A 15,298-nucleotide genomic window follows, 5' to 3' on the forward strand; every position below is an offset into this window, starting at 1 on the left:
CTTTTGGATTATTAAATTCTTATTTTTTGCATAAAAAGTTAATAAATTTTCAAATTAGTAAACATTTCTAGCAAGAAAAATGTCGGTTATTAAAAATCCACTGTAAAAGAACATGAATATTGGTAAAAGAAAATACAACATTGAAACAACATGGCAACATCTGTAACAGCTGTTCTTTTGTTTTGACAGATATGTGAAAATTGTTTATTTACACTGAAGAATTCGTGAAATTTATTGGAAAATCGTAAAAAAGTGAACAAATGTCGTTTAAAAACGTCATTAAATGGCTACAATAAGTAAATGTTTAATGTTGCATTTTGGGTGATAACAGAAATTGCAAGTTCTGAGGAATACCAAGGAAATGGAGTGGAAGCTGTACCAGCGATGTTAGGACATCACAGGAGATCAATGATTGGTTCAAATGAGGTTCAGCATTTAGCCAATTCCAAGAATTGTAAATACAATTCGTGAAACATCCGATATTTTCTCCAGTATAAGAACCAATTCTATGAATGCTAAGTATAATTCCTAATGCTTTCTTCAACACTTAAACCAATTTAATGAATTTTAAATACAATTTCAATAAATTTCAATTGTAATTCCAATTTTTGGAACAAATTTCCTTTACCGACCCTTCGCAGAAAAAATCAAAAAATTTTGTTTTAAATCGCAAGTATTCTTAAGTAGCCGGCCTTCGGCCGGGGATTTAAGACTTTCTCCTATGGACAGGAGCGAATTTCGGCTACGCGAACAAACTTTTTTTTAAATCGTAAATTTTTTCCCAAGTAAACAAGGGAATTTTCGGAACTTCGGAGGCCTATATCTCGGTAAGTATACATTTCCCCAACAAAAGAAATACATTGTTGGAATCGGCATGAAAAGCACTATCTGTGGTAATTTTTTCATAATTTTCTGCGGTGGGTCGGTAAAGGAAAGATATGCCCAATTTTTTTTTGTTCATGGCATATAACAACCGGTACTTAAAATACTATTCCAGGAAATTGCTTGGTGTAGATACCATTCCACTGGGTTATCGACGATGACGTGATTAAGATCTCAAAATGGTTTGGATCTTTTTGGGGCAACGGTCTGGACTTATATTCCATCAAAATATTTGATTCTATTCAAGCTTGAGGGCAAGTGATTGGACATGTCATCTTTTTAGCACCAGCACCCATTTTTTCCAAGACTGCGACCCCAAAAGTTCCAAATCGTGTACATTACTCTCTCTAGGAACAACAATCGCAGACATGGGTTGCTCCAGATTGGGTCCTTGTATATTTGTGAACCGCTTTATACAGTATGCACCTTTTTGATCTGTCCATACCTGAAAACGGGGAACGCTTTAGTTACAGTACTTGCTTGGGCGTTACCGTGAGAGCCATCCCAATCACCATCTAGTAGGTTGGCCCGACACACTAGGTCCATCAAGAATGATCTTCACTTTCTAGAGAGGAAAGCCCAACGATACAGGAGAGAACCCCTTGATCAACAAGCATTTCAAGTAGGTTTGTATAGCTTTCACATAGTCGCAGTTTCTAATGTAAACAAATATAGTGTGAATAAAGTCCACCACAAACCAGAGTAGTTTTTGCTCAACTATACTCGGGATATTGCAGTCGTCTAAATTCTTATAGGGCAAATGTTGATAGCACCATGCATAGCACTCTTCGTCTTTTAAAGGTGCGATGCCAAACCTAGTCATTTAACTTCAGTGGATAGTTACATCCCATTCTTGGAACTGAAGTTAGACCCAATTTTTTACCAAATTCTGAAAGAATTCAAAGATTCAGACCGAATTCGTAAAGAACTCTGAAAAAATGTTAGCGGTAAATGTCCTAATATTTGTTTTTGTCGAAAACATATTGCGATTAAAAATATAAAGAAACTCTTATCACAATAAGGTAGAATCTATTCCATTTCCAATATTTCAACCATCTTTGATGGTCATCCTCAGGGATTGGCTTTCAAAAACAAGAACATTTGTTTTATGCAACTATAAACAATATGGTAGAAATTTATAATAACAATGATATTTCTTTCTTTTTATAAGAATAAAAACAAAAAAATTTTAATTCTTAAGTTGACCTCAAGCCAAAATTAAAACCAAAGAAAAAAGCGTCCAAAGGTCAACAATAAACTCAAAACATAAAAAATTTCTAATTATTATTTTTTGTTGCTTTCAACCTAAAATACAATTAATTATCATTACAGATACAAAATATTCGTATTTTTTAAAATAAATGACCACACTTAAATTTTTTTGTTCAACTCACTTTGATTTCGGTAGTGAGAAATTTCAGCACAAATTTGCCTCTTTTTCTCACTTTTTTTACATTTGTAATAGCTAATTTTTTCACGAACGTGAGTTTTGCTTACCCTCTTGTTGTTTATAATAAGGGAAGAGTGAGAACATAACAGCACTCACGGCGATATGATGTTTATAATAGGGGAGGAGGCGAGAAAGAGAAAACTCACGGTGAGATGCCGTTCATAATTGGGCTGATAGTTAACGTAGCATCTATCAGGCGACACTTAAGAGATAAATCGAATCTTTTAAAATTGCCATCAGTATTGTGAGTATGTTTCCAACATTCATCAAAATAATTGTTAATTTTTTAAGTTTAAAGCCTATTTTCGGCTTCCAAAGGACGCTGTTATTTATATAGTAGAGGCATTAAAAAATGACTTAAAAAACGCACAGATCAACAGCAATACAGCCACTCCTTAAAGTGTGTGCTGCTTTACGATTTTTTTTGCAGAAGGAAGCTTTCAAAAATCCCATGGCAATGATATATTTGGGTGCCACCGTGGTGCAACGGTATGCACGCCCGCCTTGCACGCAGAAGGTCGGTGGTTCGATTCCCCGGCCAGGCAACACCAAACATTTTTCAACGGTGGCAAAATACCCCTCAGTAATGTTGGCGACATTTCCTGAGTATTTCAGCCTTGAAAAACTTCTCTATAAGTGGTGTCTTAGGACACGCCGTTCGGACTCGGCGATAAAAAGTAGGTCCCATATCATTGAGCTAAATATGAATCGGGGTGCACTCATTGATATGAGAGAAGTCTCCCTTGTCCCGTATGGGATGTTGTGGAACAATGTTTTTTTGTTTAATGATATTAACCTCGGGATGGCTCAGCCCACATTGTCAAAGGTATTAAGTGAAGTTCTGGAGTTAATAGAGCAAAAACTGTGTAAAATTTGGATTATTTCCAAATTAACAGAAGAGGAAAAGCGTCCAAATAAAAACTATTTTTATTCAAAAACAAATTTCCCGGGCGTTGTCGGATGCATTTCTACTTCAGCAGATTGTCCAATTTCACTGTTATTATTATCCCATGTCTTTTCAATTCCGTAGATCGCACCTGCAGGATTTGAAACCATATTAATTGGCAGTAAGTCTGCTACCGCTTGCTCCATCGACGACAAAGATATTTCTTGTGATGTTCCACCTCCTGTAGCTGTAATGTTGTTATTTTAATACATTTTTTTCTTTAGTTTGGATTTAAAATGAGTTCATACTCTGTACCATTCATCTGGTGTACGCACACAACTATTTAATTGCTCCACAACATCCTACCACACCTCATCAAAAGTGGCTTTAGTTTCGCCAAAAAGTCTGGCTCCACGGGCTACGTTTGTGTGGGCTTCCATTTTTTTCAAGCATCATTTCAAATTGCTGTTTTGTAGTAATTTTTGAAACACCAAAAAACATATATAATATTAAATAAATTCACTTAAAATAAATGAAAATCTTACTTACGTTTAAATTTTTCGTTTTTATTCGTTTGTAAAAATGCACAGCGACAGCTAATTTGTTGTCGCCGGAAAATGAACTTTATGGCGACAGAATTTGACGTCGTCGGGCGACTCGCGTCGCAATACGGAATCGACCCATTAGTTTCATGGAAATTCATCAATTGTGTCAAATCCATTGTTATTGTGAATTAATCGTACGAAAACGTGAACAAAAATTATGACAAACTGGAAGTACTTTCAATCCTAATAGTCTTGGTGTTGTAGTTTCTGGTTCACCCCATTAATTGCATCATGATTATACATTATATTCAAAATACATACATTTGTTATAATTACCTTTTTATTTCAGTTGTTAGCAACAGTTTTCCAAGTGATCCTCAGATTCAAACCGGAACCCACTCAGCAGCATGGCAGACTTACAAAATGTATCAATACTAATTTCTGAACTCATTTATAAGTAACTGATCAGAAAAACTCATTTGTGGCAGTAGCATATTCCCCCAATGAAATCAAAACCGTATTGTCTGAGTATTTTGACTGAGAAAAATGTCTCTATTAGTGGTTCGAACTTGTAGGTGCCAGTATATGAAGATAGTCCATGGGGAAACCTACATGTTTGAGGTAGCAAATACAGCAAATTACTTCATTCACCGCAGTATTGACAAGACTTTGATATAACTCAAGCTGATTCTCTGGTCGGGAACGAATTTAACCTACTCCGACAACGATACGCGACAACTGTTTAACCAAAGTTGTTCTTAGATTCTAGACGGACTTCTACAAATACAATTCCCGTCTGTTCATCTATAAATGCCCCAAGACACTTCACCAGCTCCGTTCGAGATTTTTTTACCCAAGTCACAACAACACATTTGCCTATAACCCATTCTAATATACAGTTTTTACATATGTATGTATCTACTTCATATTACATACTAATAAGAGATTCCTAAACAGGACTAGGTTTCCTTGCGAAATTAAATCGCCTTAGGGAAAGGAAATATTTACAAATAGGTATGACTTTCATCCATATAGATATGTCACGTGTATATTTGTACTACAAAAACACCCTCGTGTTGTATTATAATCTCTGTGGGGATATTCACTTCTATGTGTCATTGTTGTCTAGGGTTATGTGTGTAAATATTTTTTAAAGAAATAGGGGAAAACAAATGTGGTGAAAAATTGGGGTGGGCGAAATGCTAAGAATTACTTGCAACAACACAGTTCATTGCCACGAGTTACTTGACTTCCACGGATGCTTAAACAAAAACCATGTGGAAATAAAAGTCAGTTTTACATAGAAACTCTTTAACACGGGGTTTGCAAATGACAAGAGTAAAATACTGAAGTAATATATGGTAGAAATCATCATTAAAGTTGTGTATAAATCACAAATAAATGAAAGGTAATGACTTACCACAAAATACTTTCAAGATATTTTCAATATTCAGGTTTTCATACATGTGCCACAAACCATCTTGCCACATTTCCAAATAAATCTATTCTTCTTTCTACTTCCTCCTTCTACTACATATCCAATATTCCCAGCTCGAAATCATCTATAATCCATCCCTCGATAAAGTATCATAATAATCATAGCAAACATCAATTGCACAAATAATTTTTTATTTGAAAAGTCATTTTATGCAGTCTATAAGTTTGGCGAACTGAAAAAATAAATGTAATTTTGTTGTTTGTGGTTTTTTTGTTGTTGTGTGTATGTGTGTTTTTCCTAAAATATTTATAGGAAGTCGACTACTGTAAATACATAATGGCTTGTTTTATGTTTCATTCTTAATCTTAATCCTCAACTTCGATTTCTTCTTTTTCTTTATGTTTAAGATTCATTTGTAAAATTCATGCTGGCTCGCACTAAACTCCGCTCCTTGCTTCATTCTTATTCTTAATCATTTCTTTCGTTCATCTCTCCACATCCGCAGCATACATTGAACATCAAACGCTTGGGATTTTGGAAAGTCACATCACCTGAAAGACCACAAAATAATTATCATTCAAGATTTATTTAAATATATTATCGTTAATATTCCTTACATTCCATAATTTATTTAATATCAAGTCTGTATCCTCCAATGAGTGTCAGCAAGCTGATGTCTCATCACCATCCAGGGTAAATGCAACATTCTTCAATTTGTGGGCCAGATACATTTTCTTACAATTAATATCATTTTCTAAGGCATCCGTTATCTGTTCATTATATTTGGTAACGTATATGTACAGTTCCTTGAGCGCTGCTATGGTATCGAATTCATCGTTCTGTTGTATCGATAGATGATGCATGGCGGCACTCATTTCCATGTCGCTAATTTGTGGCAGGCGTGCTACATCACTGTAAAACTGTTTAACCATTTTCCGATACTGTGGTATATCCTTAGCAAATAATAATTTATTGGAGGGTGAATCTTTGCCCAAACGATGTTCGGTTGTTGAACAGGCATCCATAAAGGCCTGGGCTATGCCACTGAGACTGGCATCTACGGTCACGGTTTTATTTACATCGAAAATAAAATCGGGATTTTTGATGAAATTCACCCAAAACCGTAGCGGCAGACTATTCGATTTCCAAGCATGCACAATGTCGGGATCGTAGATGTCGTGGCGGCGGGCTGCCTCATCGAGTAGATCAAAAAGCCATTTAACTGCTGGCGGCAGTTCTTCGTTAACTGTTAGAATGGTGGCAAAGAAGTCATCCACGAATTTTTGTACTGTGCCTTTAGCTGCCAAGAGGCGGGTCAAATAGACCTCGGGTATTGTCTTGTGTATGGGTTCGCCAGTGGCGGAACCATTACCACCCGATATGGCGGAATTTTTTATGTTCATATAATGATCGGGCAACATGGGCTTAACTAAGTGATAGACCCGTGGCTGTTGCAGGCCGGACTCAATATCATTGTTCATGATAATGTGGGATTGCGAATTGTTGATGAAGTAGAAATTATTGTAGGGCGGTTGATATTGTTTGCCATAGGGCATGTTGTTGCAATCGTTTTGACGCGCCACTAAACTCATAACGGCAGATTCTTTAACACCATAGTGCGCCAGGGTATTGAGAGGCTTCCAGCCATTTATAGTTTTCGTTGTTAAATCCTCATCTTGCAATATAAGATGACCATCACGGCCATGGCGCCATTCCAAGTCTACCTCGTGGACTGATGGTCTCATTGAAAATGGTGTGTTCTTGAAAAGAGCATCCAAGATTTTTGACTTCACTTGCGTTATAGTATCCCAATCGAGAACTTTACACTGCACCTTCTCATCTAAATCATCCTGAATGATATTAAGTACGACCACATTGTGAGGGATTTGTTCGTGAAGCAATTTCTCCTTGGACAAAGAGTAACGGGCATCGTGGGTAATGGCATCCACTAACCCCTTTTCAATTTGATGTTTGATGGCCTTGAACAGCAAGAAGAGACTTGATCCAGCATACTCCTTCAAATAGTCATACATACAAATGGCCATAAAATTGGTTAACATTTTCTCCACAACACTCTCGGTCCGGCGCAACATCAGCTGGGGATATTTGTTACACACCGACTTGTCCACCAAACGTAGCAGTAGACATTTCAGTATCTCCGTGGCATATTCCATTTTATTCATCAGCACAATCATCAGCAACGATGCCACATTCACCTTATCGCGTATGTTAAATGATTTCTGGGCTTCCAGAGTTTCAATGAAGGTCAGTACAAAATACTTATTGCTAATCAATTGCTCGAACTGGATCATGGCAGTGTCATAGTTCGTGTGGAAGTTGTTCATACGCATTTTTGGCGAATTGAGTATGGGATGATCGGTTACGCCTGGGAAGAAGACCTTCATAATGTAATTGACATGATCCAGAGTGGGTATGCCCGTAGTCTCTAGATCGGCCGTGAGATCGCTCATATCGGTTTGAAGCTCAGCAAATGCCTGCTTGCACTCGGAACGTACATTGCTCTCCAGTGTTATCATTTGTATTTGTATGCGTTTATATTCACGCTCAGCCTGAGTGGATTTACGACGGTATATGAAGAAGGCTGCTATAAGCAAAATAAGTACAATTAAAATGGTGAAAATTATCACCCACATGGCATGGGAAAATGTGAAGGGCTTAAGTATATCGTATTTTATGTGGCCTATGACAAAGCGTAGATTACGTCCCACTGTCACCACCACCAGAGGCAAGTCATTGGATTGAGCCACATTATTCTCATCGGTTCCAGGAGGTTGTTTCTCTGGTGGCGTGCACAACAACTGTGTCATTGTTAGGCTGGTTATATTGCATTGGGCAGTACCAATGGTTACATTGACATCTGATTCATCTGCTGCAATATTCAGCAATTCTCCTTCAATAACCAACGTATCGCCTTTGTACAGCTTCAAATTATCCGGGAATGGGTGGTATTTGGGATCTTGGAAGTAGACAATGGTGCTACGTAAACTGGGGAAATATTTACTTAGATCACGTACACACTGCACATTATCCATGTTGAAGCCCAACTGGAGATTCAGTTGCGTCTCTCTTATCTTAACAAATGCTGCCACATCTTGGGCTTGATATAGGCTACTTTCGTGATAACGGGCATTTGTGCTTATTGTGCTATAAATATCCGACGTGTCACTGCCGTAGGGATAGTTGTTACGTTTTCTTATCAAATGATACCCTGTCGACGTTGAAGAAGCAGCTGCAGGTGCCTGGTTATAATCATGTTCTCTTTGCTGTTCCACCATAACTTTGTAGTCCAGAAATTGTTTGGACACAGTCGGAGAAGGACATTCCATTTGACTGGAGTTAATTACAACACATGATGTTTTGTTGAGGCGCTCATTTTCATAATAAACCTCCAGTTCAGGTTTTTGTATAGAGTCCAAATACATGCCATGAACGGTGAGAAGACGTCCACCACTGGCAAAACTAACCAATGGCTTAATCTCCATTATAGTTGGATCTTGGGTGTAATTAAATATGGAACAAGGTCTTGTCAGCGAGGGTAATAAATAATTGTAGTTGTTGTGGAATGAATCGTATACTGAACTAAATGGTTGTCTTTGTGGTTGCTGTTGATGGTGGGGTGGATTTTGGCAAGTATATGTTCGATTTGCTCCATCTACGATTAGGCGCAACATTCGTATAGGTTCTGGCTGGGTAGCCTCAGAGGTGATGCATGTCAGACGAGATGAGGAAACCTGTGTTATGTTTATGTGGCACTCATACTCATCTAAATAGGCCTTAATATTCGAGCCAATATTTAAATACTTTCCAATGAGGGAAATTTGTGTGCCTCCAGATTTTGGACCTCTTGTCGGTGTTAGTCCTGTCAATTGTATGTCCTTGAATTGAAACTGGACACTTGATTCCGTAAAACCTGCCTCATTAAACACTTTTACAGGAGCTGTTAATTCATGACTAACCGCTCCAGTGCGACATTCGATTTTTACAGATATTTCATAATTTACCAGTTCACAGGGGACAGATCCGATTGAGATTTTACCTCTAACATCTTCTTCGCGTATACCCAAATTACTGCCTTCTATGGTAATGAGAGTACCACCTTCGATGGGGCCAAATAACGGCTTGATCATATCAATTCTTGGTTTTGGACAATCCCTGAATTTGTGATAGCCCAAACCATGGCCTGGAGAGGACAGCAGAGACGGTAGGGTGGAGGTAGCAGATGAATCATGATCTAACGAGGATGAGGGGCAGGTCTCGTTGTAGGCACAGGTATTGCCACACCAGGTACACTGATATTTGGAATCTCTGGTCACACACAGGCTACAGTCGGCATGTTCTCGATGTGAACCCAATACATCACATTTGTAGAGCGTTACATAAGCAGTATCTATATAGTGTTGTCGATTCCAGGTGATATCAACTCTTGCTTGATATTCTTTTGTGTTAGCCTCATAAAAATACGGCGTCTTTTCACACACCACAATGCGATTGGATTCAATGCGTGCTGGTAACATCATTTGAGCGGCCTCTATTTGCACTGTGCACAGGAAGCCATATGCTGCATTTTTCGGCTTGGGCAAGTTTTCAATTTCAAAGCGTATTTCCTTAGGCACTTTCACCGGTAGTAGGATAGGCTCTTGCTGACGACGCATGTGAGGACATTCACTTTCCCGCGCTATAACCTTTTCCAAACTGCGACATTTTTGCATTTTGTGCATGCACTTGTTGTCATAAATGCACCAATTACAATCCCAAGGACTATGGACACATGTCTGGCAGGTGTTGTGTCGCGAACAATCAAAAAATGTAAAGGACCTGGAAACGAAATCTTTGTTGGTCTCTGAGCTGCGTACTGACAATGCGACCGACACATGATCCATATTCGGGGGTATCACTGGTCGTTCCTCAGGTGGCGGCGTCATACAAGCCAAGCCATTCTCCCACACCTCTGCATCAATGGGTGTAGAATTGCCAAAAACGCAACGGTATTTACCACTGTAATGTTCAGGCAAGGTTCGTATTACCAACTGTACTTGCATCACCTCAGTTATGGGTATCTTATCTGGTAAAATTGACTCGAAATCTATGCACTGTTGTCCACTACCCAATGAAAGCCAACGTTCAGCCGAGGTATCCTTCTGACAAGTAGAGCGCACAGTGCAATGCTTTTCCAAGGAACACCATCCACAGAATGGATCCCGCGATTCTAAACAAGACGTACAATTTGTGTACTGCGAACAATGTTCCATCCGCATTTTTGTCACCTTATTTTTGGATAAAACGTATATAAAGTCTTTGTTGGGCGAGAGTATGGTGTCTTGTAATATACGATTGCCTGGATCCACCATAATTTCATCGTATTCTCCCGGATTATTTCCAGAAAGGAGTACCTTTTTTATTGAGCCCTCTTCGGTTCCCAAAAATGCCAATGAATGAGGACCCGTTGTGGTTGTCGATACAGATGTTACCGAGACATTTTCGAAGTGGAATAAGGCATGAGCAGCTATGGGTGCCACTCCACTAATCTTAAGGCCTACATTGCAAAAGCTGTAGACATTTCCTGAAGTCCTTGGGCAACGACCATCATCTATGGTACCAGATATATAGCCCAAATTGCGATCTTTAACAGTACCATTAAAGCATAGATGGATATTCTCATTAAATGCTTCTTCGATTTCCTTTAAACTATAAATGCATAATGCTGATCTGTCATCTGGCTGATTGGTAATGTCTTTTGAGGGTGAGAATGCAGCCACCAAAACGTGATCTCCTCGCTTAATACCCATTTGTTGGGCCAATTTTTGGCCAGCGGCAGTTATCTTGGCATCTCGCAGAATGTTGTAATCCTCATTATCTTGTGTAGCCAGACATTGTATGGTTATCTCCGTATAACTGTCATAATTGGAGTCTGTTATGCAAATACGTGCCAAACGCGTCACGTAACCAGCCTCCTCCGCCAAATGTGAACGTTTCTGTACAATGGCAAAATAGGCATAGTCCGATGAGTTAAACCCATAAATATAATTGACCAAAAAGTGATCTCGATACTTGACTTCAATGTTAATGATCGACTGTTTAATCTCGAATTCGGCGTAGTTCAAATCGGCCAGCCGGCGCGATGAAATTGCTGGCACATCATGCCGATAGTCACCTACATTAGTGAAGGTGGTTCCTACATACAATATGTCCTCCTTCTTCCAGGAGTATTCTGCTGGGCCTATAAAGGCATATGTGGAAGCAAATTCATCATTAGCTGCCAGGGGAATTTCGATGAATCGTGGGTTGTTGGGGAAATGATTTAAATTGTAAATATCACAGGCTCCTTGTCTTACACTGCCACAGGCAATCAATATGCCGCCTTGGGCGTAACTGACAATAAGTATTTTGTTATGATTATTCGTTAATGACGTCTCAACGTCCTCTGAACAACCACTGGCGTGGCACTGCGGAGAGTCACGCTGAGGACCGGTAACGGCCTGCTTCAGAACCCTCAGATTTTCATTGAGTTGGAGAATTTTATTTGTGGCTCCGGCATAGAACACATTCTGCTTTTTATCATAGGCCAAGTGGGTAAAATAGTTCCTGGACGCACCCTTTGTGGCCGGAGTTGAAGCCAGTGTGGTATTCTTAAAGTTTGTGGCAGCCGTTGGAGACTGGGTCATTGAATGAAAATTATTCGTTGTTGCTTGCGGCAATGTGAACTGCGCCACAATGTCCGCATGAGAATACTGTTGTTGATTTTCTTGAGTATTTGTTGTATTCGAGTTTGAGCTCTTCGACAATGATGACGATGATGCTGATGATGAGGGACTTACTGCACCCACCACCCCAATTGCATGCTGGAATGGCCTCAGGCACAGCAGGCAAACGGCATAGAGTAACAAACGGAAGGGAAGCGATTTTCGTTTTCGCTTGCGATGATGTCTTTTAATGGCATTGTGTTCGTCCTTAGCTGGTGCTGCTGATGAAGATGGATTCTTGTCGAAATGAACATTTCTGTTATTAGAATGTGAGACATTTGGATGGACGGCCACCATCATGTTTTGTGTGTGCTGCTGTTTTTGTTGAATCCAAAGCTTACGACGATAATCTTGATGATGATGTTAGTCGATGGGGATGCAGACAACTTCTTGGAGTCACATCACACATCATCTAAAAATAAAATATGTACACATAAATTGACTGAGCACTATAAACGAGAACAACTTTTTACAAGCTAAATTCTTTGCACAAATTGAGTTCTTTTTCATTACCACTTGTATTTGTCGCTGTGCATTTTGTTTATGTTTGTGTGTTTTGCCTAATAAAATTATTGTTATATTTGTTGTTTATTTTTTATTAATAAAAATTAAAGATATTTCTCTTATTTGCACCACTCTTGTGTGTGTAACTTGTTCTCTAAGACCGAAATATGGTGTAAAGAAGGATAGTGAGATAATGAGAGACTTGAGAGTAACCGATAACCAATTGGAAAAACCGTAGTTCGTAGTGGATAATGACGCCGGTAGATGTGTAAAAAACAACAAAATGTTATAAAAAATAAAACAAAACAATAACTTGCAATGTTTTTACTTTTACTTTAATATTTAATAGAATTATAAATCAAATGGAAATGTCAATACATTTTTAGTTCACATCTCAATAATGCAATTTACTTGAGTGGCGGCTTCGCTTGTTCACGCCTTACTTTGTATTCTATTCACGTTGGCAGATTTGTTTACATTTGACATGTATAACTATCGATGTTATTAAAATTGTTTATAAACAAATTTTGCAAAATTACTGCAACAATAACCGCTTCGATAATATATTTTGTTCAAATCTTACTTTTTATTTATGAATCATAAACATATTTTTTAAAGATAACATGTGGCTGGCTCGCTGGCTCAACTTCTTTTGTTACCTGCTCTGCTAATGAACTGAGATTCAATTTCATGATTTACATGTAAATATGACCGTAGTTGTTTGTTCTTTCATTCTTTCCACATAATGAAATAAGAAACCGATTATTGCGGCACGGCACACACAAAATGTTTACTAAGAATTTTATTGGCACAACACACACAGATACTATTTTTTTTTCAAGTATAATTTATTAAGATACACACACAACATCTTCAATATCAATTAATAAACATTATAATATTCCAAGCTTACTATGTACTGGGAAAAAGATACATTATATGACACAGTTGTTGTTGTTTTAGGAGTTGTACAAACCCTCACACACATACACACACAAACAGGAGCACATCGACGAAAAAATGGTTTTTAGAATTTTCTTCAACAACTTACATAGAAATTTTTTATTACACACTCGTTTCTATGTTAATTTTTATTCGTTTATAACTCGTTTTTTTAATTACAAATAGGGTATGCAATTATTTTTCTTAAAAGAATAAATATTTTCTTAAAAAATACTTGTAAATTCTTAAAAGCACTAAAAACTCGTCTCGTATGGCAAAAACTGAAAAAAGGAGTAAAGAAAATAGCACAGAGCCGATACTTTGAGAGTTGTAAGATATGGTGACGGCGTCAAAATCACAATAATGCTGAAACTGGAGTTTTAATGAACCACTTATTCACCAAAGTGAACCTATTTTTAATTTTTTTTAATATTGGTTCTTGCTATTACAGTTATAAAGATATAAATATTATTAAAGATATAAATATTAAAAGCGGTTTTAATTATTAATTTTTTTCTAATATAAATATTTTTTAATTCATTCTGTTTACGGACAATGAAACGCGGCATTATCGTCACTGCAATTTATTTTGTTACATGAGAACTTCGTTATCGACAAATGTTGCTGACGTGAGTTGAGAAACATTTGCTAACATTTGTTCTGTTCCTCAACTAGTAAAAAAAACCACAAGTTTTATTAATTCCGTTAATTTTGAAATAAAGAGAAGAATAATAGGTCTTCTTCTTGCAAGAACTTGCAACTATTTCTCATTTCTCTTTTACCCCCCGTTTACACATGCAAGTGGCAGTTCGAAAAACACAAATACACTCACACATAATCATTGCCACACCAACTAACAACCTCACTGCCGACAAAATTTTCTTGTCAGTAATCAATGTAAGTGCTTTGAAAGTAACTTCAATTTTTTTCCGAACGTCTACACATGCAAGTGTCAGTTCGAAAAAATTGAAGTTTCGACTATAATATGTATACACAACTGTCTGTAAGTTACTTGCATGTGTAATCATTGGGTTACTGAACAAGTTTGTTATCGAACAGCAATTTTTTAAAAGTTTGTACAAATTTGTACAAACTTTTGGTTTTCGAACTGAACTAATATTGGTCAACAAACAGATGCTACTTAGCTCTAACTGAACAGTTTAAAAGCAAACCAGCTCCACCCAAACAAAAATTACACTCAACACTGATACTATGGGGATTATTAAAATTATTTTTATTAATTAGACTTTGAAGTATTTATTTAACATATTTTTATATTTTCGTGCTAAAAATAATCGACTAAATTAATTTTTTATTCCATTGGGATGGATGGATGGATTAAGCATGAACTTACTTACATCTGAGTCAATACAAGAACCCCACATACCCGCAGATTTAAAAAAAAAAATTCATTTGTGTAGAAAAACTCTTATTAAGGACATTTTGAGGGGAAACGCAACTTTTTACTCCTGTTATTTTATGAATGACAGACAATATAGTACATGTATATAAAAATTTGGTTTTATTTCATTTGTCGTAACATGTCACATTGGGCCCAACGACAGGTTTTTGAGGCAACAAGTCACTGGAAGCAGCTAGAGCTACCAAATTTCGTTCCAATGTTTTTAATGGGCATAAAAGTACTTCTGCAAAATTTGGTAAGAATCGGTTCAGATATAGATATAGTTTTCATGTATATGTTTCATCCGATTTAATCCGATTTTATATTTAAGTCCCACAAAGGTCACAATTTGCATCCGATCGCTTTAAAATTTGATATGGTAAATCCTGTTCAGGTTAGAATCAGGTCCTGAAAATTTGGCTCTGATCGGTTCAGATATATATCTACATATATATAGAAACCTTTTCAGGTATACAATGATGTTCGAA

The 15,298-nt window shown here is 37.3% G+C and overlaps 1 protein-coding gene and 1 long non-coding RNA gene across 9 annotated transcripts; one reads left to right on the forward strand and one right to left on the reverse strand.

Annotated features, from left to right (window-relative positions):
• On the forward strand, positions 1–2,509 carry LOC141401321 (uncharacterized). The gene is made up of 2 exons (XR_012412312.1): positions 1–595; positions 998–2,509. It is a non-coding gene; the product is annotated as an uncharacterized lncRNA (long non-coding RNA).
• Positions 2,510–5,375: 2,866 nt separating this feature from the next.
• Positions 5,376–13,740, reverse strand: PlexB (plexin B). Of its 8 annotated transcripts, none has more exons than XM_073986838.1 (3): positions 13,457–13,740; positions 5,819–12,374; positions 5,376–5,752 (listed from the first exon to the last, which is right to left on the reverse strand). In XM_073986838.1, the coding sequence occupies exon 2, from the start codon at positions 12,260–12,262 to the stop codon at positions 5,864–5,866; it is 6,399 nt and encodes a 2,132-aa protein (XP_073842939.1). In that variant the 5' UTR covers positions 12,263–12,374; positions 13,457–13,740; the 3' UTR covers positions 5,376–5,752; positions 5,819–5,863. The 8 variants fall into 8 exon arrangements, with proteins under 8 accessions (XP_073842939.1, XP_073842942.1, XP_073842944.1 ...); XM_073986841.1 differs by having other exon boundaries at positions 13,518–13,703; XM_073986843.1 differs by having other exon boundaries at positions 13,380–13,703.
• Positions 13,741–15,298: the final 1,558 nt, after the last annotated feature.

This window comes from Musca autumnalis, unplaced genomic scaffold, assembly GCF_047663935.1.
Source record: "Musca autumnalis isolate F117 unplaced genomic scaffold, ASM4766393v1 scaffold_4, whole genome shotgun sequence".
Lineage (NCBI taxonomy): Eukaryota > Metazoa > Arthropoda > Insecta > Diptera > Muscidae > Musca > Musca autumnalis.